At 43.4% G+C, this 27,502-nt stretch overlaps 2 protein-coding genes across 6 annotated transcripts in view; one reads left to right on the top strand and one right to left on the bottom strand.

The window, feature by feature from the left end:
- The window catches only part of CENPK (centromere protein K), a 173,983-nt gene extending 173,435 nt beyond the window's left edge, over positions 1–548 (bottom strand). For 3 of the 5 annotated variants that reach the window (XM_029576233.1, XM_029576261.1, XM_029576271.1), the window contains exon 1: positions 417–548. In XM_029576233.1, the coding sequence (XP_029432093.1) occupies positions 417–419 (3 nt within the window). In that variant the 5' untranslated portion in view covers positions 420–548. The remainder of the gene's footprint in view (positions 1–416) is intronic. The other 2 variants (XM_029576242.1, XM_029576251.1) reach the window with 2 other exon arrangements.
- Positions 549–629: 81 nt separating this feature from the next.
- Positions 630–27,502, top strand: part of PPWD1 (peptidylprolyl isomerase domain and WD repeat containing 1) — a 101,284-nt gene continuing 74,411 nt past the window's right edge. The window contains exons 1-4 of the mRNA XM_029576222.1: positions 630–829; positions 3,566–3,668; positions 11,988–12,088; positions 17,527–17,647. Coding sequence (XP_029432082.1) covers positions 661–829; positions 3,566–3,668; positions 11,988–12,088; positions 17,527–17,647 — 494 coding nt within the window. The 5' untranslated portion in view covers positions 630–660. The remainder of the gene's footprint in view (positions 830–3,565; positions 3,669–11,987; positions 12,089–17,526; positions 17,648–27,502) is intronic.

The raw sequence follows: 27,502 nt of genomic DNA, 5'->3' as shown, positions 1-27,502 counted from the left end.
TCAGGTTCTAGTCTAGCGCGTCCACCCACAATAGTAAACCTGTGCCCCAGGCTGGGCATGAGCGTCTTAAGAGAGGGGGCAGTTGTTTGGGAACAGCAGCACACGTTCAGGGAACTCTATACGTTTGAAAGTCTGGAAGGTGTGCCTTCATGAATTCGGCGCCGTCAGGTGACGTCACCCACTCGCGTTGCTGTCCACGTAGAACTCCTATTACTTTTCGTTGTAGTAGAATCTGGGGTGCCCCAGCTCAGAAAGGGCCAGATAAACTTCTCCCGCCCCAGAATGAGTGAATCCGGCCGAGCGTGAGACCAAAGCTCCTACTCTAACATCAGTTACCCTTTTACGTATACCCAGTTGGTGGGGGGAGGGAAATTTAGCCTCCTAGGAAAGGTGGGGGGATCACAATTCTTCCTTACCATGGGGAGTCCTGATAAAAGCAGCGCGGCGCCTGAGAAGCTCCCAGCTAACACAGCACAAGATGGACCGTGGCGTTGGTCAGAAGACAAGTGACACGGGTGGAGCTGTCTTCCTAACGAATGAGCCTCAAAGTCAGCGCGCACGGCTTACATTGGATGAGGAGGAATGACGAAGAAAGGGTGCGACTCAGGCTCTCTCATCCTCGCTCGCGCAGTATCGCGGCCCTGAGACGTAAGAGAGTCAATGGCGTCCGGCAGGTCGGAGCTGAAGAGGAAGCATAGCGGACGGGGAGAGGCGGAGAAAGCGGTGGGGGTTGAAGTGCGGAGGCCGTCCACAGAGGAGCTCGAGGATGCCGAGGATCTATGGGTGGGACCGCTTCCCACTGAAGCATCGCAGACAAAGAAGAGAAAAGGTGACGGTGGGAGGCCCCCTCTCAGGCGTTCTTTGTAGATCCGAGAATGCTCTTGGTTTCATCATTTAGGACCTCACTTAATGGGCTTTTTTTTTTTTTCCATAGAAAAGGAAAAATGTTTAGTAAATCAGGTTCATATTTTACTGGTACCTCGGATGCTGAACTTCCCGCGAAATTCGTGTTGGGATCCGGGAGTAGAGCACAACACATCTAAGATCTTTCCGAGACCTATCTTAGGGATGTGAATCGTGTCCTCGATCGTCTTAACGATCGATTTCGGCTGGGAGGGGGAGGGAATCGTATTGTTGCCGTTTGGGGGGGTAAAATATCGTGAAAAATCGTTAAAAATCGTGAAAAATCGAAAAATCGAAAAACCGGCACACTAAAACCCCCTAAAACCCACCCCGACCCTTTAAATCCCCCACCCTCCCGAACCCCCCCCCCCAAATAACTTAAATAACCTGCGGGTCCAGCGGCGGTCCGGAACGGCAGCGGTCCGGAACGGGCTCCTGCTCCTGCATCTTGTCGTCTTCAGCCGGCGCCATTTTCCAAAATGGCGCCGAAAATGGCGGCGGCCATAGACGAAAAAGATTGGACGGCAGGAGGTCCTTCCGGACCCCCGCTGGACTTTTGGCAAGTCTCGTGGGGGTCAGGAGGCCCCCCACAAGCTGGCCAAAAGTTCCTGGAGGTCCAGCGGGGGTCAGGGAGCGATTTCCCGCCGCGAATCGTTTTCGTACGGAAAATGGCGCCGGCAGGAGATCGACTGCAGGAGGTCGTTCAGCGAGGGTTCCGGCGCCTCGCTGAACGACCTCCTGCAGTCGATCTCCTGCCGGCGCCATTTTCCGTACGAAAACGATTCGCGGCGGGAAATCGCTCCCTGACCCCCGCTGGACCTCCAGGAACTTTTGGCCAGCTTGTGGGGGGCCTCCTGACCCCCACGAGACTTGCCAAAAGTCCAGCGGGGGTCCGGAAGGACCTCCTGCCGTCCAATCTTTTTCGTCTATGGCCGCCGCCATTTTCGGCGCCATTTTGGAAAATGGCGCCGGCTGAAGACGACAAGATGCAGGAGCAGGAGCCCGTTCCGGACCGCTGCCGTTCCGGACCGCCGCTGGACCCGCAGGTTATTTAAGTTATTTGGGGGGGGGGTTCGGGAGGGTGGGGGATTTAATTTAAAGGGTCGGGGGTGGGTTTTAGGGGGTTTTAATGTGCCGGCTCACGATTCTAACGATTTATAACGATAAATCGTTAGAATCTGTATTGTATTGTGTTCCATAACGGTTTAAGACGATATTAAAATTATCGGACGATAATTTTAATCGTCCTAAAACGATTCACATCCCTAATCCTGATTATATTAAATTATTTGAAACGCATGCTTAGGTTCTAGCATATCGGAGTAACAAAAAGGATGAGCATGTCAGTAAATAAATAAATAAATAAATAGTAAATGTGTGCTGGCGGTCAGATTAGAAAAGGGACATTCAATTAACGAGCGTCCATTTTCCTAACCCCTGGCTGTGCACAGGTTAGGGAAACGGATGCTCCTAAAATTGAGCATCCGTTTCCTAACCCACTGACAGCTACCTCTTCTGGGCGCACATTGGTCCCTAGCGCTTCCTTTTTAGCATGATGTTTTTGATGTTTTTGGTTATATGTTACTTTTGTTCTCTTTTACTCCCCCCCCCCCCCCCCCCCCCCCCCCCTTTCAATTTCCTCTATGCTGGATGAGAGAGTGATGTTTTCTTTGGTTGTAATTTCCTTTCGGGCCGATATAGTTTAAAGAACGCCCGCTCTCCCGGCGCGCGCACAGGCCACTCTCCTGTGCGAGTGATTCTGTATTCAAATGAGGGCCCGCGGCAAAAAGAGGCGCTAGGGACACTAGTGCGTCCCTAGCACCTCTTTTTGGACAGGAGCGGCGGCTGTAAGCGGGTTTGACAGCCGACGCTCAATTTTGCTGGCGTCTGTTCTCAAACCCGCTGACAGCCATGGGTTCGGAAACCAAACGCCGGCAAAATTGAGTGTCCGGTTTTCAAGCCGCGTGCCAATTTCAATTTTTTTTAAAACTTTTTTATAACTTTTGGGACCTCCGACTTAATATCGCCACTGTACTGTACTGTATCGGCCTGTTTATTATGGAATGTACTTTCTTAATTCGTACTCTCGATTGCTTTTACAAGTATCACTTTGTTATAATTTGTAAAGTTTAATAAAAATAAAATTAAAAAAAGGAAGAGACTGGAGGGAAAGGTAAGCAAACAAACAAAAAAAAAAAAAGCCAAACATTGGAAAAAGAGTATCAAGATGAAAATAAAACGAGCACCAATATTTTTCTCTGTTGCCTAAAAATATTGGCTGTTGCTCAAAATATTTTTTTCAGCCCTGTTTATGGGCTAGAGGTCACAATACTATAAGTTTGGTTGCCACACAGAAATAAAAGATTTGTTTGTTTTCTTGTATGGCTCTATGCAGTATCTTCCATTTTGAATGAAGTAGTTTGACTACCATGTTCAAATGGACTAACATGGCAGCCAACATTTTTCATCCACTGATTGAGTGAATGTATTTTCCAAGTTGCAAGCATTCTGATTTTATGTTTATAAAATAATCTGGAAATACATGGACAAAGCATAATACACTCAATAAAAAGGGATCAGAAACCATGCTTAGAATGATCACTAGATGTATGTGCATCATCAAGAATAATAAACCGTTACTATCTTTCTCTTTTTCCCCTAGTTCTTGCATTTGAACGGGTCTACCTTGAAAATCTTCCCAGTGCTTCTATGTATGAACGCAGTTACATGCACAGAGATGTAATTACACATGTAGTATGTACAAAGTAAGTCTTTGATCTTTTCTGGATCATTATCAGTTTGTATGTTTTTATTTCCATACACTTATCTTATAAGAAAACATGCTTATAGAGTGCCTTACAAAAGTCTTCACACCCTTGTACTCTTCTCATATTCTAGCTGTTTAAAAAATATGCTGAGCTATGTAACATGCTCTGCATCAGTGTGAAAGAAAATTATAGAAATATTCCAAAAAGAATTAAAATATATATTGATTGTATAAGTCTTTACACCCCTTACCTCTATACTTTGTGGAAGTCCCTTTTGCAGCAAAAGCAGCTATGAATTGTTTAGGATAAGTATCTACCAGCTTTGCAGAGCAGGATGGTACAAATTTTGCCAATCCTTGGCTGAATAGCTCAAGCTCTTTCAAGTTGGCTGGGAATCATTTATGGACTGCAATCTTCATGTCTTGCTGCAAATTTTCTATTGGATTCAGGTCTGGCCTTTGACTGGGTGACTCAAGGTCATTCACTTTCTTCTTGCTGAGCCATTCCATTGTTGCTTTTGCTTTGTTCTTAAGATCATTGTCCTGCTGAAAAATGAATCTTCTCCCAAGTCTCAAGTCTATGGCAGACTGTTACACATTTTTGTTCAAGATCTGCTTGTACTTTGCACTATCCATAAGTTCCTCAATCTTTACAAGTCTCCATGTCTCTGCTGCTACAAAGCATATCCACAATATAATGCTACCACCATAGTGCTTTAAGAATGATGCTAGCAGGGTGATATGTTTTTGTTTTACATCATACACATCACTTAGTATCGAGACCAAAAAGTTCCACTTTGGTCTTATCAGATAACAGACGTTCTCCTATATGTTCATTGTTCCTAGGGAGGATAACTTTCAAACAATTTCATGCAGTGGCATATATAAATCTACAATAGTATATTACAACCCACACGTATATCTATCACGCGACATATGTGTGTATGTTTATTTACGCACTGTTGCATTCAGTACATTGAAAGTGAGTATTCATTGACTGTGCATACTTTTCCTACCTATTTAAAAAATATATACATATATTTTATGCTCCAAAATAAAGTGGGACTTCCTTACAAAAAAAAACCAAAACAATTTATATGTGTAAATCAGTCTATTTTAAAACATGCGTGCGTAATTGAAATTACCAGTTTACCAATTACTCCACCGGTTTATATAGTCCTCTCCAGCTCATCAAGACCCTCCTGGTTCTTCAGCCTGAATTCCCTGTAGTTCACCAACATCTCCCACCAAGCCAATAATACACAATAAACAAGTCTGATATTAGTTATGCAAGATAATTAGCAGGTGTAAAATTACGCAAATAAGTTGCCAAATGATTGCACTCCTGGATAGCCCCTTTTTATGTGTGTATCTGTGCATGTAAAATGTAAAGTACACACATACTTTTGACTTTTATAAAATATAAATAATAGATTTTCCCCAGTCTCAGCCAGAGACCTCCTTTTTTTTTTTTTTTTAAGTAATCTTAAGCCGCACAGTGACATTTTGCAGTAATTTCCTTAATTCACAGCTACTGGCTTTGGTGGGATGGCCTGATCGTTGCAGGGTCACAGTGGTGCCAAACTGTTTCCACTTTACAATGATGGACCTGATGAAACCCAAGAGATAATCAAGCACATTGAAATTTTCTTAAAGCCTTCCCTCTCACTGTACCTTCGAATAATGTTAAGCTGGTGTTCTTTCACTAGCTTAGTTTTCAGCATGTTTTGATCTTTGTTTCAAAATTCATTTCATACAAGAGAAACAGCTTGATTCCTCATCAAGGAGTATTCGAATCAGCTCAACTTCTGTGATTGGACCCAGGTGACCTCTTTTTAACTTACTATGGGTGGTCTTAAGGCAATTTTATTTGAACCCAAACGAATTTAGGGGGTCATTTTCTATTGATATCGCACGCGAAAAGTCGCTTTTCGCGTACGATAGCTTCATAGGAGCGGAGTCGGGGTGGACTCAGTGGAAACATCGCTGGCGGCGAAAAGGTAGGAACCCTTAACGCTGCTAGTAGCGTGCCCAATAGCACCACCTTTCATGGTGACGCTATTGGGTGCGAAAGCCGGCAGTGATAACACTGCAGTGGTGAGATTGCTGCCGGCTTTCGCAGGCCCGCCCCCGTTAGCGCTGGGATTCAGGAAGCCACGGTAGTTTAGAAAATCCATTCCTTAGTTTGCTGTGACAGGGTATGAAAGCTTATGTACTTGAAGACTTTTTGTTTTATTATTCTTATATTTCATAAGCCATACTGTTTTGTCTGTCTGTGGTCACCAGGTAATACACTGTGCAAAGACAATATGCGCTGTCTGCAAAACTTTGTTTCTAACGCACACACGCGCGCACACATATACACTCAGGCTCCCAAACACACAGGTGCAAGCACACAGGCAATCAAAGACACATATACAGACAGGCACACATAGGTGGACACACACACAGGCTCCCACAGACATACATACTCCCACACACACAGGCAGGTATAGGCAGACACAGAAGCCCAGGCACAACTCCCCCTCCCCTACCCCCCCCCCCCCCCCACACACACACATGCAAACACAGAAGTTCTCATATACCAGCAACACAAGCAATGCCAGGCATTGTTCATTAGTATTTCTATTATTGTGAAAGAACAATGAAAGTCTAATGTTCATTGTGTAGATCAACAAAGTAAACTCCTACTTTAATGGATTTTGATGTAAATTTTTCACTTTCTGGTGTCTAAAAAATAGAAAAGTGTGAAGACTTTTATAAGAAACTGTAAGAGAAATCACTAACACTTAAGATCATGGTTGACCCAGTCATACTCCTGGAGAGAAGTTGATGAAATAGATTTTAGATGAATAATAGAGCTTTTGATAATATTTGTAAATATGTATCCTTTTGGATAGAAAATAAAGTGCCCTTTTTTTGTGAAGAAATCATTTTGCTGGAGTACTCTTAGCAAGCCAGTATAGTAGTTACACAAATATGGTCAGATTTGGCTCATCTGAGGGAGTGCTATAAATTTGGTTGGAGATAGTAAGTTGCAATTTTATTTAATTTATTTAGAGAATTTACATCCACTAAACCGGTACGATAAGACCTGGTCTTGAGCATTGGTATAGTAAAAGAATTTAAATAAATAAATAAATAAATAATCCTAAACACTTGCTCTTAGTGGGTTGCAGTCTAGTAACATATAAGTAAATCTGGCATAAAATATTAAACAAGTTAGGCGAATATCCAGACTAACATGAAGAAAGTGAAATACATTCTTGCATCAGTTTTATGGAGTGCTCACTGCTTGAGAATAATCTCAGAGATTTATCACTTTCTTGGTCACCAGAAGAAAAAACCGAGGAGCTAGCCAAGGCTAAAGTTGAATATGTGTGTGTAATTTTCTTCTGAAGGTAGCCATGGTAGAGGCTTCTTGGATGTCAAATGGGAGGTTGTTCTGTAGGCAGAGAGGACATGGAGCTAGAATGGAACATCTGCTAAAAGAAAATGTTTAATGGTGTGCTAAAGCATTTAAATTTTGCATTGTGGGACACAAATATGTTCTAATTTTGTAGTTCTTACACACTGTTTTCTGTAATCAAGAGGGTAACAAAACTTATTCTAAAAGCTCTTGTGAATATTTCTATTTATACACTCGGGTCAGATTAAGGTTCTTTGGGATATATGTATTAACCTACAATAATATTAGTGTCCTGCCCATGATAAATAAACACATTTAAAAAAACACATTTGTACACTATATGCTGTAATATAGGCAAAAATAGTGCATGCTAAATTTTTGTGCACACTATTGTTTATATTCCGCTTTTTCAGACACTTCAGAGCTGATTACATTCAGGTACTATTACAGGTTGTATTGGCAATGGCTATAATGCTTGCAAACTATCAGGTCCATTTTTATCAGTGTTGCAAGGAGAAGCGAGAAGCTGTTCAGTGATTTTTGAGTCAGTGTCTTGCTGTTGGTCTTCTGTTGTGCATCCATTACTACACTAAATCCATTATCTTTCATGATTTTGACACAACTGCAGCATTGCTCTCTGCTTTGACGGCAAGGGAGAAAAAGGGGGACTTGCATTCAGACAGCCAATTCTGTGCTTATGGTTCTGGGTACTGATATGCAAATATTAGGGAAAAAGCACAGGACTGCTTCTATGGCCAAGTTCTAAAGCAAGGCACATTCAAGTAGCATTGTCTGAATTATCAAGGCTCCGCACCCTGAAAAAAATGTTGCTAGTAATTTTATTATGGGTTTGACAGTGATTGGATTTGAATGTTAATATCAACCCCCTGAACATAAGGCTTGGAGGTAACCTGCATGGAGCGACAGTTACTACCATAGAAAACTTGCTGGGCAGACTGGATGAACCATTTGGGGTTTTTTTCTGTTGTCATTACAATGTTACTATGACTCCCTTTGATAAGGAAGCTATAAAGGGGTTCACTGCCTTTCAAGTCAGCCTATGGAAGGAGGTTGTAACCATGTCAGCAATTTGGAGGTGTCCTGAAGAACAGAAAGAACTGAAAAACAATGTACTATGACTTAATGCTGTTGAAAAACAAAGATTGGCAAGACCAGGGCACATGCAGTGAAAACTAGAGATTTGCCATTCTCAGTCAAACTCAGTGTAAGAGAAGAATGGTCAAAGATCATATTGGGACCAGAACAGGTCAAGGGATTCTCTGTGGACCTGGGCATGGCTATCACTGAATCAAAAGAACAGGTGAGAATCTTCCAAATATAAATAGCTTGTCTGTACAAACAGATACACAGGTCTTAGGGGCTTATGTACTAAGCATTTTTTCCATAAAGACACAATGGGGAAAAGCACTTTTATTTGGTAGGGTTAGGTTTGTTGGTGGATTCTTGAAGTTCATTTGGTAATTGTGGAAAGAGGGACTATAATCTGCTTATTCTATTCATAATGGTTTTTAGTTGATACCTTGATGCTTTCCATCCAATGAACTTACAAGCTTTTAATCAACTAGTCATGAACAGCGGGTCCTTTCTTCAGTTTCCAAGTTTTGGCTACTGCCTTCCTGGCTGAAGGTAGTAATTGGCATATCAATTTAGCACATGTCTGGTTCATGTTGTCTTTTCCAAATAGAAATAATGTAGAATCTAACTCTTGTTCTAGGTCTGTAATTCTATTTATCCAGGTCTTTTTATTTTTTGCCAGTAGGTTCAGATCACTAAGCATTCGTATCAGATGTGAAAGGAATTCCCTCTCATCCCACTTTCTCCAGCACTGGGATGAGTTGGGTTTGAGTAGTGCCAGTAAATGCAAGGATATACAATACAAAGTCTTTCTCAGAACTCGCCTACAAATTAACATTTTTAGTTCAGCTTATGAATTTGTCTCCATTACATTTTATCTAGAGATCCATTGAGCCATTGGTTCCATTTATTAAATTGGGCAGAGGTTTGTCATTGCTGTATTCTGTCAGTTTAATCTGGTTAGGAGGCCTTTAAATAAGCATTTGATTTTACTTGGCTGCCTGCTGTTCTGGGATTGGTTAGTTTTTTGGATGTAAAGTCTTAGAGCTGTAAATATTGATAAAAGGGCATTCTTATTTGTGTTAAATCTGTAATTTGCTGGAGAAAAAGGAAAAGCTTATGGTCATAAGTGGGAAAGCATTTGGACATTCACTTGTCTGAGCTTTGTCCATCCTTCATACTCTCGATCTCCAAATTGCTTGAATTGATCTGTTTGACTGTAGGCGTCAAGATTCCCTCCATTTTAGACTTTTTTTTCTTGACTGCTATGCATAAAGTATTGTTAAAAAGTAATTGATCTACCCACCAGTCAGCTTTGGCTATTCATGCTTTCTTCAGAGAGGGTAGAATGATGCAGACAATAGGACTAATGGCAGGACCCATGGTTCTTGACTGTCATGTTCAGAATTCTCATGTAATAAGTCTTATCATTTGAATAGTGCTGCTGGTCCTACACAGCACTGTACATTGGTAATAAGTTTTTGGGTACAGTAAGTCCCTTCCAAAAGAGCTTAGTCTGAGTACCTAAGGAAATGGAAGATAAAGTAACTTGTCTAAAGTCACAAGGAGTATCAGTGAGAGAAGCAGTATTTGAACTCTTTGCTCTAACCACTAGACCACATGCACATTCAATAGCATCTGGCAAATTAGGTAACTGTTATGCTCAGGCTTGTGAACCCTTGGACCGACGGGAGGATGGTATACCTTAGGAGGTGGATCCGTAGGTTCTCCCGACGGGTGGCGAGGCAGAACAGAAGATGCAACCGGCTGACCCTCAGCACTGGAGACTGAGGTGGCTGTGGGGGCATATGAGGAGTCGAGGAGACGAACAGTGTCTTCGCCACTGGAAGCCCACGGTCCCCCCAGGAGGAGCCCGTAGGGACCCGGGCCGCTGGGACTTAGGTGGGCCCTTGGAGACGATGGTCCAGAAGAAGTCCAAGGTCAAGTGCCAGAGGGTCGACGCTTACCAGTCCGAGGTCGCACACCAAGGGATCGCCGCTTGCCAGTCCGAAGTCGCACACCAGGAATCACTAAGATGAGACAGGAAACCAAGAAGCAAGGATCCGAAGCACAAGAAGACTCACCGAACCAAGCAGACTCGAACAATGCTGGAAGCTGTTGCCAAGTCAAGGAATGAGCAGAGGAAGTCTCCTTATATACTTCCTCTGCTCTCGCTCATTGGAAACAGGTGCAGGCACTTAAAGGGACGAGGTCCCTTTAAATTCAGAAAGGAGGCGCGGCCTTGCGCCTAAGGATGGTGGTGGCCATCTTGGATTCCCAACCCGCGGGGGAAGCCGCCTGATGCCGCGAGGAGGGAGCAGGGACGGCTCCCAAGCCTGGCGACCATCGCAGACACCCGTGCCGGTGCGCGGGAACAACAGGCCTCAGCTTCCCGCGACTTACCTGACACTGCCGCGGTGGCCTGCCGGTCCAGGTCAGGTAGGGGGCCGCGGTACACAGCAGTAACTCGTTGATGACACAACTCTCTTTTTAGATCCTGCCATTCAGTGTTAGAAAAATCTCTGACACTTGACAGAAGAGATGTCAGTAGGATCCATGAGAACTGAAGTAGCTGACCGGGTCTGCTGGGCTGAAGGGAAGAAGCTGGAAGGGACTTGGGGTATGGAGGAAGAGATCCTGAAAGGAGGGAAGGGAATGCCTGGAAAAGAAGAGAGGGAAGGGAAAGCAAAGAAAAATATAAAGAATAAGCATGAAATGAAAAACTAAAAATTGGAAAAAAAGATATTGCCTGGCTGCTAAAAGATTTTTTTGACAGACACCTACATTTTCTAATCATTTTTCCACCTCTGCTGCCATTCTGTCCTTTCACTAGGGAAAATATTCCTAGTGCATCTTTGCAAGACTGTAGTGCTTGGCGGAAGCACATAAGAAGATGGATTGCTCCATTCTGCCTTCTACAGCCAGAGTAGGCTGAAAAGACCCAGAGACTAGAAAATGTACCTTGCTCGCAAGCTTGACAAGGTCGGGTATAGCATGAGACTTGTCTGTGCGGAGGATCCAAGTCTTGCCCGATCTCATCACCTAAAGCCATATGGCATTGGAACTTAGCCTGTACATGTGCAGATGATTTTGTCCTCAGGAAGTGCTAGCAGAGTAGCCCTGGACTTGTGCAGCTTGTTTCCCCCCCCCCCCCCCCCCTTTTTTTTCACTATAAAGGAGGCTTCCTGTCTGTCCTGTTCCTAACTTCTCTCCCTTGGTCGTTCTCTCTTCTGCTGCAGGCAGAATACAATTACTACCTACCTCTGTGGTAAGTGAGCCTCTCAGCTGAGCTGATGCAATGTCTGTCATTTTTGCCTGCTGCCGGTGTTGAGGCATTTCTTGACCTACATATGTTACTGCTTATTTTATTGCACTTTAGTACCTACAAAGAGGATACTTAATTACATCATACATGTCAGTTATATAAACTTACTCTGATTTCTACTAACTTGCAGTTCCACTTGTCTAATATACACCATTTTACCAAGTGCTAAAGGGTCCAATAATTCATTAGTACAGACTGTAATCTTGTTACAGTGCTTTTAGTTCCATTAACCTACAGTAATGGGCATCACATGTACCTCTTTCTTTTTAACTGGGTCCTGAAGGCATAGACCATACTGAGTTAAGTCTCTCAGAGTCAGTAGCAAAGGGCAGTTTTGCATTTACATCCTTGGACTTCTCCTTGTGGAATGTTTTGACTGTGAGACTCCTCTGCCTTGTGCCCTTTACATTTTTTATTTTTTTTTGGTTTGTAACCTTTTTTAAAAAGGTTTCTGTCAACTTACTCTTTTTTTCCTTCTCTATCTACAGAACAGATTTCATTATAACTGCCAGTCATGATGGACATATCAAATTCTGGAAGAAAATAGAAGAAGGAATTGAGTTTGTTAAACACTTTCGAAGCCATTTAGGTACGATCTGAGGTTGTGGAGTAGCTGAGCTCTTATTTTATTTATTTTTTTTTAATCACATTTTCTTCTCCAGCTGAACCTCTGTATCCCTTTTGACTGTATTATTTGTCCTTCACTGTTGCAAAGTGTGTTGGAGAATTATATTTCAAACCCCATCATACATAGGTAGGTTTATTCACTGTGGAAAACAGAATTAATCAGTGAACAATAATCAGTTTTATCATCTTATATTTCCTAGACATTGTGTGGAGGTGATTTTTCTAAAGTTAAAAAAAAAAAAACAAACCCAAAAAATCTGTCAAATATCATCTCTCGTTAGAGAAACTAATATTCTCCAGGTCTTCGTTACTCTACTTTCATAAATACCTTGCAGATCCTTGGTGCTAGTTGCTTGCAGCAGTTAGTTGAACAGTTCTATAAGCTTCCAAAAGCCTAATACAGTAAGAGTATCTTTTATCCAGAATGGTAGGGACCAAGGCCATTCCAAATAATGGTGTGTTTTCCTGCAGATAAGTAGGCTGAAATAGCTGTCTGGGGATATCCTTCTGGGACGGCTGGGCATAGCTTGACCAAGCTGACAGAGAGCTTTGCACTGTGCGGCCGCGTGGCCTTTCCCATGCGGCGCCATTTTCTCCCAATCTGTTTCTTTCCGTGCTGCAGGCTGCACACGAGCTTCTTCGGCTCTCCTCAGAGAGCATCGTGTTTTGTTTAAAAAAAAAAAGAGGATCGCAAACATGCTGCCGTCTGGCTTCAAATTCTGCCAGTGCGACAAGATAGTGTCTGCTACTGACAGGCACAATTACTGCTACTTTCCTACGCGGTAGCCAGATGGACTCAGGACCAATGGGTTATGTGCTCCCTTGCTAGCAGATGGAGACTGAGTCAGGTTTCAAAGCTGACATCACCTTTGATATACCCCTGCAGTGACCTCAGCCATTCAGTATCTCTCCGTCTCCTAGCAGATGTGGACTAAGTCTCCCTATTGGGAACACAATATTCCTTAGAATAGGAAAAATTTACCTCTAAATTGGAGAAATATCAAGTCCTGCGGTGATACCAGTTGAGAATTCCCTCAGCCTTGGTCCGGTAGCTGGTTCCCAGCGTGGACTTGCTGCTGAAGCAGTGGAAGGGCAGCAGCTGCAGGGAAGCCGACCGCGGTGGTGACTGCCTATGCCCTCTCCCCTGCAGCCCGGAGACTGTCTCTGCTCTCAGCTGGTAAGCACTGAGCTCAGGTAAGCAAAAGACTCGATCCAGAAACGAGGAAGGGCTTCAGTAAGTCTTTCCTCCGGTCTCCTTGCTCGCGAGCCATACCGATGACGTTCCCCGTACCTGCCGCGGCTGGGGAATGGGGTTTCCGAGCGGCTTCAGCAGCCCCCCCGATGGGCTAGGCCCCACTTCAGGTCCAGTGGGCACTCACGTGGTAGGTACCATCTTGCGTGCAGTCTTGTGCGGCGCCATCTTCCCCACCGTCCAGTACATGAAGTACAGGCCGGCCCTGTTGTACGCCTATGCGTATAGGTGCGCGCTTAGTGGCCTTCGTGCATGGAGGTATTTGCGTTCCGGAGCACCTATGCCCCAGAGGTACACACCTTCCTGTGAGGTTTCATGCCTGTGGAGGTTGAAAGGATGATATTAAGTCGCCTGCACTTGCCTTTGGAAGTCCAGGAGGTGCTACTATCATCCAGAAAATTTTCCACCAGGCGTAACTACCAAGGCAAATGACTGAGATGCACTGCTTGGTGCTACGACAAGGGCATAGATCCCTTCTGCTGCCCACCGGAGTGCCTTTTGGAGTACCTCCATTCCCTTTATCAAGCGGGACTGGCAACTGCTTCAGTGAGGGTTCACGTCAGTGCAGTTGCTGCCTACCATTATCCCCACAATGGCTTACTGGTATCCAATTGTCCACTAGTCTCCCACTTCATGAAGGGCATTCTGTGAATGTGACCACCAGTTCACAAACTACCTGTCCCGTGGGATCTCAAACTAGTTCTGGAACCGCTGACATTTCCACCCTTCAAACCTCTGGAGACTACTCAAATGATCATCTATCTTGGAAGGTTCTGTTCTTGGTCACCCTGACCTCCACAAGAAAAGTCAGCGAGTTATAGGCTCTGGTTCACTATTCACTAGACCTGGAATTTCATCACGACAAGGTGACCTTGTGGACACACCCTTCATTCTTGCCCAAGATAGTTTCGGTTTTCCACATAAACCAAACTATCACCCTGCTGACCTTCTTCCCCGAAGCCGCACAAAAACGAGGATGAGAGGCGGCTCCACACGCTGGACTGCAAGTGAGCCTTGGCCTACTCTAAACGTAGAATGCACTCCGAAGCTAGATCCTCACAGCTATTCGTTTCCTTCAACCTGAATGCCTCGGGTCTGCCGGTCTCCAAGAGAACTCTCTCTCAACTTGGTTTTCACAGTGCATTCAGTACTGTTGGCAAGTAAAGATCAGAGACTCTGACCAGTTTGCCAAAGGCCCATCAAGTAAGAGCGATGGTAGCATCAGTAGCCCATCTATGCGAGGTTCCAATCACAGGCATATGCAAAGCTGCCATGTTGTCCTCGCTCCATTCTTTCATTTCCCATTACTGTCTTGACCAGCAAGCAGCTGCGGATACGGTGATGGGAAAATCCATTCTCCAGTCAGGAACAAAGTAAGAAGACTGGCCGAGTCGCTGGACCAGGTTGAGCACTGCTGTTTCACTTATCCTTGAACTGTGCCATGTTCCGGCAAGGACCCATTTTGCTGCACATACAACCTTCAGTTGGAGACTCCCAGACAGCATGGCTAATTCTGCTTGCTTATCTGCGGGGGATGTGGGGGAAGCAAGTTTTCATACTGTAAATAGAAGGATGAATTAGTCATGCTGACCTGCCTGCCTCCCTGGACAATCTCTAGTTCACGCTTCATGTTCATGCTTTGGAATAGACCAAGGAAAAAATGGCGCTGTGCGGGGAAAGGACGTGCAGCTGCACACAGAGCAAAGCTCTGTCAGCTTGGTCCCAGAAGGACGTCCCCAGACAGCATGGCTAATTCATCCTACTATCTACAGAAAACACCGTTTTACGTTAAGCAAACTTGCTTTTTCTGAATAATGGAACATTCCTCTTTCCTGATACCTCTTTCAAACAGCCTAACTGAACCCGGCTGTTGAATAACCTACCTCCCTATCTGTTGATGTTTCTCCCTCTCATGCAGCTTTTATAGAAGAGCTAGGCAGCCGGATTTTTCCAGGTTTTGGAAATTTACAGGTAATAAGAATCTGGATAAAGGGAACTCTACTTGTCTGTGTAGCAAAGCTGATTTCTTCAGTTCCACTCCCACTATGAAAACACAGATGGACTTAAGGCAATAGTGCTGATAGCAATGCTTAAGATAAATTGGTTAGCAATTGAAGGACATAAAATGGTTAAGATTTCTTTTTCATTTGTATGTATATTTCATTCCCAAAGTGATAATCACTTGTCTAAAGTTTTGAATTCTTTCATCATTAAAAACTGAGGTAAACTGGACACCCATTGTGCCAATTTTTCTCAGTGCCCCACTGGTACGTGTGTGTGTGTGTGTGTGTGTGTGTGTGTGTACAGTTCAAATAGAGAGAAACAGCCAAAGCAAAATCTTAAAAAAAAAAAAAACCCCAAGGTTCTTGAACTAAAACTGTGGTCACGGCAGTTCTTTTAGTAGCAGCAGCCTCTTTTCTGTATAAGGAAAGGAGGCTCCTTTCTGCGAGGTGCACCCTAAGCTTCATTTCCCGCTGGTTCCACAGGATTGCAGGTTTAGTTCCCGTGTGTTTGTGTGACTTACCAGCAGATTGAAATATCATCTGTGTTATGAAGAAAAAACCACCCCTCTAGAAAAGCTGCTTGTGTGTGTGTGTGCCCCTTCTGAGCAAGCCTTCAAAATCCTGCTCACTAACAGGCCGATACAGTAAAATTCGCAGGAGAGCGGACGATTCAGTAAATTAATTTATTTAAATTAGGGCCCGCGGTAAAAAGAGGCGCTAGGGACATTAGCGCATCCCTAGCTCCTCTTTTTGGACAGGAACGGCGGCTGTCAGCGAGTTTGACAGCCGATGCTCAATTTTGCTGGTGTTGGTTCTCAAACCCGCTGACAGCCACGGGTTTGGAAACTGGACGCCGGCAAAATTGAGCATCCGGTTTTCAAGCCGTGGGCCCATTTAAAAATTTTTTTTTAAAATTTTTAACTTTTTTTTAACTTTTGGGACCTCGGACTTAATATCGCCATGATATTAAGTCAGAGGGTGTACAGAAAAGCAGTTTTTACTGATTTTCTGTGCACTTTCTTGGTGCCGAGAGAAATTAATACCTACCTTTGGGTAGACGCTAATTTCTGAAAGTAAAATGTGCGGCTTGGCTGCACATTTTACTTTCTGAATCGCAGGGCATAATAGGGCCATCAACATGCATTTGCATGTTGATGGCCCTATTAGTTTTGGGAGGGGGGGGTTGGATGCGCGTTTTCGGCGCGCTATTACCCCTTACTGAATAAGGGGTAAAGCTAGCGTGTCGAAAACTCGCGTCTAAATGCAGGTTAACAGTGTGCTCCGTCGGAGTGCACTGTACTGTATCGGCCTGTTAATGCTTATGTTTCTGTACTGCACACTTTAGACACTCCACCCGAAAGCAGTTTAGAAAATGAATCAAAATACATCATAAAAGTAATAAAACACATCAAAATACAAATACATAAATATACAATAAGCATTAGTACTCGTGCTTTCATTGCAGCTGCAAAATCAATGCTAGCAGCACCCCTCTCTATTAATTCCAACTGATTTTCAACAGAAAATAAAACATGCAGTTATGCTAGATGAACAGCACTGGTGGTAGCACAGTCGCTAACAATAAGAAGCGAATGTTTTGGGTTTTTTTTGTTTTTTTTTACTTTGATATGAGGTGGTCTACTGCTGCTATTTATGTGCAAGTTATTCCCTGCTGGTCAGTACATACTCGGATACTGAAACTAAACATGCATTCATGTGGAAGCACAGAGGAATGAAACTTAGGGTATATGTCACAGAAAAGAAGATGCTGCTACTAGAACTGTTCTAACCCCAGTTTTAGTTCAAGAGCAATACTTTTATTGTTTTAAGGCAGGACTAGTTACAGCTTACAAAATATCAACTTGCCTATTTCTTGGTTTTATTGCTTCCTGTTTTAGACTTTATCTTCTATTTTTACAATTTAACATTTAAAATGTGTACCTTTTATATTATAGCTAGTATCACTTTTTTTTTTTTTTTTTAAGATTTGCTTTGTCAGTTGCTCTGAATTTAAACTGTGCACCCACACCTATCAAGGTTTTCCAATAAAGCTGTTCTTTATTCTTAATCTCTACAAGAATAAAAAGATACTTCACTTGAAGTCGTCTTTTGATTTTGGTTATTTTGTTGGTCTTGCTTTCACAGGTGTTATAGAAAGTATTGCAGTTAGCTCTGAGGGTGCCTTGCTTTCTTCAGTGGGGGATGACCAGGCTATGAAGGTTTTTGATATTGTAAACTTTGACATGATCAACATGCTTAAACTTGGGTAAGTATTCTTCAAAAACCTTTCTAATACTAATTAAAGATGTTGGATATTTAAAATGTAAACAGGATCATTGTATATGATTTTTCTGCTAGTCTGTGCTACTTGCCAAACTTAAATACGATATTAAAAGTACATGTCCATGTTTATATCTGAACATTTATTAGAGATGTTCTCTTAGTCTGGATTGAGTGTGGGATGCCTGCTGTTTGAGATGGAGGACAGTTTTATTTTCCCACCGAAACGCTGTAAGAGCAGCACTCAGCAGGTGCAAGTAAATGTTAATCTGTTGTTTTCCTAGCGTGTATACAGATGGACTTGGGACCAATGGGTTATGCTGTCCTGCCAGCAGATGGAGACAGATTTCAAAGCTGATGTCACCCTAGATACATCCCTGCAGTGACCTCAGCCCATCAGTATTTCTCAGTCTCCAACAGATGGACGTACCTCTCCCTGAGGGGATTGCTGAACTTTTTGGAAGTAGAAATTCTACATTTTAATTGGAGAAAAAAATTGAGCCCCACTCTCCTGCAGTGATAGCTAAAGGTCCCTCCCCAAGTTGAGAATTCCTAAGACTATTTCCGAGATCCCTCAGAGGTGTGCCTTGGTCCGGTAGTCTATATACCCGGCACGTCGCATCTCTGAACTACAGGCATTGTTGGGTCGGGAACCATTCCTCCGTTTGACTCCAGGAGTGTTACAGCTTCATACCGTTCCATCCTTCTTGCCCAAGATTATCTCGGATTTTCATTTGAATCAGTCCATTTCGTTGCCATCCCTAGATAAGCACAGGGACGTGGAAGAATACCACCGCCGCCATCATTTGAATGTCAGTAGACTTTTGAGTGGTATCTGGTAGTTTCAAAACTGGTCTGAAAGCGGACCGCCTGTTCATCTTTCACGGTGGAAGGAAGCAGGGCGAACCAGCTTCGCGGGCTACCATAGGTTGCTGGTTTATGGAGGTGGTCATGGGAGCCTATGTGGAGGCAGGAAAGCCATTACCCCTTCAAGTTAAAGCTCATTTCACTAGGGGTTTCACGGGCGGAAGCTAGACTTCTGTCTCCCATAGACATCTGCCGAGCAGTGACATGGTCCTCCTTGCACGCCTTCTCCAGGTTCTATCGCCTGGAGATACAGGCTCGAGAGGATTCAGCCTCTGCAAGAGCAGCATTAACCAGACCGCGGGCAACTTCCTGCCCCAATCTGGAGTAGCTTTTGTACATCCCATTGGTCCTGAATCATCCAGCTACACGCTAGGAAATGGAGAAATTTACCTGATAATTTCGGTTTCCTTAGTGAAGACAAATGGACTCAGCATCCCACCCACGGTTGCCCAGGAACGGTGCCAAGGATTCGCCCTTGAAGCAGATATCAATTTCAAGAGATTAATGGTAAGCCATCATCCATTCCGTAGATCAGGGCATCTAAATTCTTACTGGGGTTCAGTGTTTATGATTGGTTGAGTACAGTTACGGTTATCGGTTTTTAATCATATTTTAAATCAAGTTTTTTCAATAGTATTTCCGCAGGGACTTTTGAAGAGATTACTGAAGGGCTGAGGTCACTGCAGGGGTGTATCTAGGGTGACGTCAGCTTTGAAATCTAACTCCATCTCCATCTGCTGGCAGTGGAGCATAACCCATTGGTTCTGAGTTCATCTGTCTACACTAAGGAAATCGAAATTATCAGGTAAGTAATTTCTCCATTACTCTTTCAAAAAGCATGAAGACTAGGGGACACCAAAATGAAATTACAGGTGATACTTTTACTCCAACTTCATAGGCTACAAACCTCTTTTCAGTGCAAATTTGAATGCTTTAGTTTAGCATTTAAGGATTTGCATGGTTGTGTAAAGTCCATAAACCATTATTAACGTGGAGTTGCAGAAATCCACTGCTTATCCCATTTGCCCAACGTTGCACTCTATGAAGAAATGAATGGCCCACGATCCAGGCACATCCAATCCCATGCATGCGTCCCCTGCTATCTGAAATAAGACCAATGATTAACATGTATTCTCAGCCATTACCCTACCACCCCCCTTCCTTCACCTATCTAATTGCCTTTGCTTTAGTGCCTAATATATCCCTTATATGCTTTAGACTTCCACCGGCCTATTCTTTGAATCCCTTCCTAGTCCACGCCTGCTTCCGCTGCTGATGTCGCCGCACCAATCCGAAATGAGTGCGAACTGTAAAATCTGTGGTCTCTGCCTGCCTTCTGAATCACATACCGCAGCACCCGAGAAAACTGATATTGTGTGAGAACCAAACCATCCGCATGCACTAAAAAAGGCCCTCCCATAACCGGACGCATACGTAAATAAAACCTGGCTGTTCTTGCCGGGCATACTACCCAATCTTCTGCCTGCACTAAGCGTATAAAGGCACCCTTCCCTGCTTGATCCATCTTGGATTTACGTACAAACAATGTTATTCTCTCACGCAACTAGCATCCATACCTTGGCCCTGCGCACTGTTGCTAGATTTGGCGATTAACTCGCTAACCCGCATGGCACGGAAAAAAGCCCACTAAAATGCTACCCGAAACAGAGCTACTTTAAACTCGGACCAACAAACCTGAGACAAGTGAATAGAAAATTCCATTAAATCCCTGTATCTAATCGGCAACCTTTTATCCGGCTGCCCACCTAAACCTCTTTTCCAACCTCCCAGCACCCTCCTTAATCGAAAATTGCGCGTCGGCTTACACCCGCCTTTTATCTTCTGAAAAGAGGCATATTCTGCAGTAACCGTACCTACTGAAACCCCTTCCCTTTTTGCCTTTAACACAAAACCGACTAATAAATCATCTGTGACCGATCCACTTTCCCATCCCATGTAGCGCAAATAGTCTAACACAGCCTTGTTGCCTCTGGCATAAGTCTTCCACGTGTTGGGGGCAACCGAGCTCTGTATTAACACCCTTTCTTCGTCTTCAAAAGTCATCGACTGTAGTCTGACCATGCTCCTTGAACTCTTCCAGCCTTGCATAAAAGGAAAGTATGAACCATGTCCTGCTTACCTGAACAAACCCTTAACCCACCCCGTCCCCCGTCCCCCCCTTTTTTTTTTTTTTATTACCCCCCACGATTCATCCTTACTTGATCTACCCGGCAACCCCCTCCCGATTCTACCACAACCCATTCCTTCCCCTGGTAACATTTTTTTTTGTTTTGGGTTTTTGTTTTTTTTATGTCGCGCCTGTCTGCTGCACTTTGGAATATCCCTGCAAACATTTCATGCTCGGGTAAGCACCGTTGCAAGTCCCGCATGCATGCCTAAACTTGCAGTCGGGAAATAAGCATGTGGCTCTATTATACCACCAGCATACATCTTTATGAGAGCCCGTACCTTTGATTTCCTTAGTCCTTTGCACGCCTTTAGCTATGCGTTTTTCCCCCCCCCTTGTATGCTACCCTGTCCCGTTGTTCCACCTTCCACCCCAGCTCTAAGCCCTACTGCCTCTTTCCCTTGCCTGGCACATTAGTCATCTGAGTCAACCATAAGTTAATGTCCTGAGTATCCCCGGTCATAAACTTATTGCCTGCCATTTTTTCCCTAAATTTCTCATAATAGTTGAGCCACGCCCAACCTTTGTAATCTTTAAATGTCCCTAAAATGCTGTTACCGTAGGACAACAGTGCCCCATGCAACTCAGGCTGATAATGCCCCACCACGCTAGCTAATCGGAAGAAACCTCTAACCCAATTCAATATATTCTTCGCAACCTTGATACCTGGCTCCTTAGCTCTTTCTCTTGTTTCCCTTCTTTCTTCCTTCCTTTCCTGCCCCTTCTGCCTTCTAGTAATTGAAAAATGTTAACTTATCTCCGCTTCTTTATTCTATTCCGCAACCTTCTTGGAATTCCTTCCCACAGTTCCGTGAGCGAAGCTAATGCTGGGTGTCCCATGTCTTGTGAGGGTCCTACCTCTCTACGACGGAATACTCTGCTCTCCTCGCTGGAGTCAGACTCAGACTCCATATCCGAGCTACTATCTGTACTGGAACTATATGAAGTAGTCCGAGCTCTTTTACTCCTCCTTTTTTGCCCTTTGATTAACTTACTTTCATGCCCCTTACCTGCTCCTTATCTGGGCCCCATAGTAATATCCATGCCTCTAGATCCTGCCGCCTGGGTCCCTTCACAGGGCGTCCCCGCTCCGTAGTCACCCTCTACCTGCCAACCTCTCCACACTTCTCTCTGTGATGTCCCTGGAACATTCCGCTCTTCCTCATCTGAAACGACAAACATACTGACCGCAGCACCCATCCTATCCTCGCTAGCCGTGCCTCTCACTCGTATCATGCCCCCAGCCCGCTTTTCTTTTGGGAATGATTCCCTACCCCTCCCCTCGGCGTTCCAACCTGAAAACCTCACTCTCGGCACTTGTCGTGACTTCTCCTTCATCCCTGCAGTCCCTCGTGACCAACCCCCGAAACACCCGTCCCTCACCATGTGTGCCTTATCCCGAGCTCCCGTATGACTTAATCCACCCTCACCAGCAACGAACCTGGGACCCCTGCCAACGCACAATGTATACAAGAGCCTGAGAGCCAATATACAGCGCTATGACACATCAAACCATCAATGATATGATTGCACTGGTGCACCTAATGCAAGCTTTGATGCACTCAACACATTTATTTTTTAGATTTATATGCTGCGAATCCAAAGGTCTAAGCGGCTCACAAGGAACTTAACATATATCATTTTGGCAATCACAGAAATAACAAAATAAAATAACTACTTAGAAGGTTAAAAAACCCAAATCTCATCCAAATAATGATCAGGAACAATTTAGGAACATTCTAAAAACTCTTGAAGGGAAACAACAAATATTTGATTTAAGAACATAGGAAATTGCCATGCTGGGTCAGACCAAGGGTCCATCAAGCCCAGCATCCTGTTTCCAACAGAGGCCAAACCAGGCCACAAGAACCTGGCAATTACCCAAACACCAAGAAGATTCCATGCCACTGATGCAATTAATAGCAGTGGTTATTCCCTAAGTAAACTTGATTAATAGCAGTTAATGGACTTCTCCTCCAAGAACCTATCCAAACCTTTTTTGAACCCAGCTACACTAACTGCACTAACCACATCCTCTGGCAACAAACTCCAGAGCTCAATTGTGCTTTGAGTGAAAAAGAATCTTCTCCGATTAGCCTCAAATGTGCTACTTAATAACTTCATGGAATGCCCCCTAGTCTTCCTATTATCTGAAAGTGTAAATAACCGATTCACATCTATTCGTTCAAGACCTCTCATGATCTTATAGACCTCTATCATATCTCCCCTCAGCCATCTCTTCTCCAAGCTAAACAGCCCTAACCTCTTCAGCCTTTCCTCATAGGGGAGCTGTTCCATCCCCTTTATCATTTTGGTTGACCTTCTCTGTACCTTCTCCATCGCAACTATATCTTTTTTTGAGATGCAGCGACCAGAATTGTACACAGTATTCAAGGTGTGGTCTCACCATGGAGCGATACAGAGGCATTATGACATTTTCCGTTTTGTTAACCATTCCTTTCCTAATAATTCCTAATATTCTGTTTGCTTTTTTTGACTGCTGCAGCACACTGAGCCGACGATTTTACGGTATTATCCACTATGATGCCTAGATGTTTTTTTCCTGGGTGGTAGCTCCTAATATGGAACCTAACATTGTGTAATTACAGCAAGGGTTATTTTTCCCTATATGAAACACCTTGCACTTGTCCACATTAAATTTCATCTGCCATTTGAATGCCCAATCTTCCAGTCTTGCAAGGTCCTCCTATAATGTATCACAATCCGCTTGTGATTAAACTACTCTGAATAATTTTTTATCGTCCACAAATTTGATAATCTCACTCGTATTTCTTTCCAGATCATTTATATATATATATATTGAAAAGCACCGGTCCAAGTACAGATCCTTGAGGCACTCCAATGTTTACCCTTTTCCACTGAGAAAATTGATCATTTAATCCTACTCTCTGTTTCCTGTCTTTTAACCAGTTTGTAATCCATGAAAGGATATCGCCTCCTATCCCATGACTTTTTAGTTTTCTTAGAAGCCTCTTATAAGGGACTTTGTCAAATGCCTTCTGAAAATCCAAATACACTACATCTACCAGTTCACCTTTATCCACATGTTTATTAACCCCTTCAAAAAAATGAAGCAGATTTGATAGGCAAGATTTCCCTTGGGTAAATCCATGTTGACTGTGTTCCATTAAACCATGAACATAAGAAAATGCCATACTGGGTCAGACCAAGGGTCCATCAAGCCCAGCATCCTGTTTCCAACAGTGGCCAATCCAGGCCATAAGAACCTGGCAAGTACCCAAAAACTAAGTCTATTCCATGTAACCATTGCTAATGGCAGTGGCTATTCTCTAAGTGAACTTAATAGCAGGTAATGGACTTCTCCTCCAAGAACTTATCCAATCCTTTTTTAAACACAGCTATATTAACTGCACTAACCACATCCTCTGGCAACAAATTCCAGAGTTTAATTGTGCGTTGAGTAAAAAAGAACTTTCTCAGATTAGTTTTAAATGTGCCCCATGCTAACTTCATGGAGTCTTTCTACTATCCGAAAGAGTTTTTCTATATGCTCTACGATTTTGATCTTTAGAATAGTTTCCACTATTTTTCCCAGCACTGAAGTCAGGCTCACTGGTCTATAGTTATCCGGATCGCCCCTGGAGCCCTTTTTCAATATTGGGGTTACATTGGCTACCCTCCAGTCTTCAGGCACAATGGATGATTTTAATGATAGGTTACAAATTTTAACTAATAGATCAGGAATTTCATTTTTGAGTTCTTTCAGTACCCTAGGATGCATACCATCTGGTCCAGGTGATTTGCTACTCTTTAGTTTGTCAATCTGGCCTACTACATCTTCCAGGTTTACAGTGATTTGGTTCAGTTCATCTGACTCATCACCCTTGAAAACCATCCCCGGAACTGGTATCTCCCCAACATCCTCATTAGTAAACACAGAAGCAAAGAATGAATTTAGTCTTTCTGCAATGGCCTTATCTTTCTTAAGAGCCCCTTTAACCCCTCTGTCATCTAATGGTTCAACTGACTCCCTCACAGGTTTCTTGCTTCGGATATATTTAAAGTTTTTATTATGAGTTTTTGTCTCTTTGGCCAACTTCATTTCAAATTCTCTCTTCACCTGTCTTATCAATGTTTTACACTTAACTTGACCATGCTTATGTTTTATCCTATTTTCTTCAGATGGATCCTTCTTCCAATTTTTGAAGGATGTTTTTTTGGCTAAAATAGCTTCTTTCACCTCACCTTTTAACCATGACTGTAATCGTTTTGCCTTTTTTCCACCCTTCTTAATGCATGGAATACATCTGGACCATGTCTCCGATTGTATTTTTAAACAATGTTCAATCCTGTTGAACACTTTTAACCTTTGCAGCTGCACCTTTCAGTTTTTTTCTAACTATTTTCCTCATTTTTTCAAAGTTTCCCTTTTGAAAGTTTAGTGTTAGAGCTGCAGATTTACTTATTGTCCCCCTTCCAATTATTAGTTTAAATTTGATCATGTTATGATAACTATTGCCAAGTGGCCCCACCACCGTTACCTCTCTCACCAAAACCTGCGTTCCACTAAGAATTAAATCTAATATAGCTCCCTCTCTTGTTGGTTCCTGAACCAATTGCTCCATGAAGCAGTCATTTATTACATCCAGGATCTTTGTCTCTAGCAAGTCCTGATGTTACATTTACCACTTTTGAATTGATGAAAGTGGAGACGACCTGTGCTGCACGCAGCAAAACAAACAAGCATCCTTAAAAAGTTGTATCAAGCAATAGATTCAAGAGACATCATTTGATTTTGAGGCCCCTGAGGCAACCGCTTTATGTGGCGAAACTCGGCCAGAGTCGGGCAGTTTTTCATGTCTCCAACAATAAAGAATTGAAAAAGACTTCTTTGTGGCATCCCTTTTTGTTGTTTCCCATCTTACTTCTTAGACTTCTGGCATTGGCATACAGACATTTCAAAGTGTATTTTTTGTTTGTATTAACAACCTGCTTTTCAGTTGTTAGGGATAATTTGGAAATCATTAGCTTCACATGTGCATCACTTTGCACTGGTCCACATTAAGTTTTATCTGCCATTTGGATGCGCAGTCTTCTAGTCCCACAAGGTTCTCCTACAATTTTTCACAATCCACTTGGTAATTTAGCAACTTGGAATAATTTTGTTCCCCTTTCCAGATAATTTATAAATTATATTAAAAAGCATCTATCTCAGTATAGATCTTTCAGGCACCCCACTGTTTACCCTTCTCCACTGAAAAAACTGACCATTCAGGCTTAATCTGTTTCCTCTGTTTTAACTGATTTGCAGTCCACAATAGTACATTGCCTACTTTCCCTTAACACTTCAGTTTTCTCAGGAGTCTCTGATGGGCACTTTTGTCAAATGCCTTCTGAAAATCCAAATACACTGTATCCACCGGCTTGCTATTATCCACGTTTATTAACCCTTTCAAAAAAATCAAGCAGATTGGTTTGGCAAAACTTTCCTTATGTAAATCTATGCTGGCTGTGTCCCATTAAACCATGTCTTTCTATATGTTCTGTGATTTTGTTCTTTAGAATAGTTAGCATGATTGTTCGGCACTGAAGTCAGACTCACCGGTCTATAGTTTCCCACATCCCTTTTTTAAAGATTTGAGTTATATTGACCTTCCTCCAGTTTTCATGGTCAAAGATTGGCCTTAAATTACTAGTACTAGATCTGCAATTTATTTGTTATTTCAGAGCTCTAGGATCCATACCATCTGATCCAGGTGGGGATCAGGACATCTGTCTGGATAGTAGTAGAACTACCAGTGATGGTGGTTCTGGCAAAATTGATATTTCCCAGCCATCCTTTAGTATAAAAGTAAACCAGAGCAACTAGAAATTTCCTAGTGTGTAGCCAGATGGACTCAGGACCAATGGGTATTATGCTCTCCTGATAGCAGATGGGAGACGGAGTCAGATTTCAAAGCTGACATCAGCTGACATACCCATGCAGCTTGCTTAGCTCTTCAGTATTTCTCCGTCTCCCATAGCAGAAGCGGACACTATCCAAAAGAGAATAGTGTAACATTTACAAGAAAGTTTACCTTTAAGACGAGAGCCCTGCTTCTCCTGCGGTGAAACCTAACGGTCCCTCCCACAGTCGAGACTTTCCTGAGGTCGATTCAATATCCCTCAGAGGTGAGCCTTAGTCCGCCGGCTGATTCCCGGCGTGGACGTAGCCCCCAGGGTGGCTGAAAGGCAGTGGGTGCAGATTCGATTGCAGCGGTGAAGGTATTTCCCTCTCCCCCCACAGCTGGAGACCGCCCAGTACGCGACCGGTAAGTGCCAAAACTAGGTAAGGTAGAAACCTTTACTTCTAAGTCTACGGCCTCCAAACCTTGGAGGAAGGCCGTACCGACCTTCCTCCAAGGTTTGAAATCGGATTGAGCAGCCTCCCTCTGGCTAGGCCCCGATCTGGTACGAGGGTCCACACACGTGGAGACCCTCCGGGAGTGGGGGGGGTCGCCATCTTGTCACCGGCGCCATCTAATTTGCCTGCTCGAATCGACAGACAAGGACCACTAACAAAGGGTCCCTCCATGTGCCATCCCTAAAGAAAGCACCTCACAGCTACAAGGGATCGGGCTCCCAACCCACCTCAGACTTGAACCTTTCATCACCAAATTCAGAGCCCAGCTCAAAACCTGGCTATTAAAACAAGCCTTTCCCCAACACCCTTGATGAATATTGAATTGTGATGGATCATGACCTGAATTTGACTATGAACTTGTTCTTATGACAGTATAGTTCACTTGTTAATTGTTCCTATGC

The sequence above is a fragment of the Rhinatrema bivittatum genome, chromosome 1 (genome assembly GCF_901001135.1).
Source record: "Rhinatrema bivittatum chromosome 1, aRhiBiv1.1, whole genome shotgun sequence".
Taxonomy (NCBI): domain Eukaryota; kingdom Metazoa; phylum Chordata; class Amphibia; order Gymnophiona; family Rhinatrematidae; genus Rhinatrema; species Rhinatrema bivittatum.
Note: the sequence above shows the minus strand (reverse complement) of the source record. Positions and strands in the feature narration are given on the sequence as shown.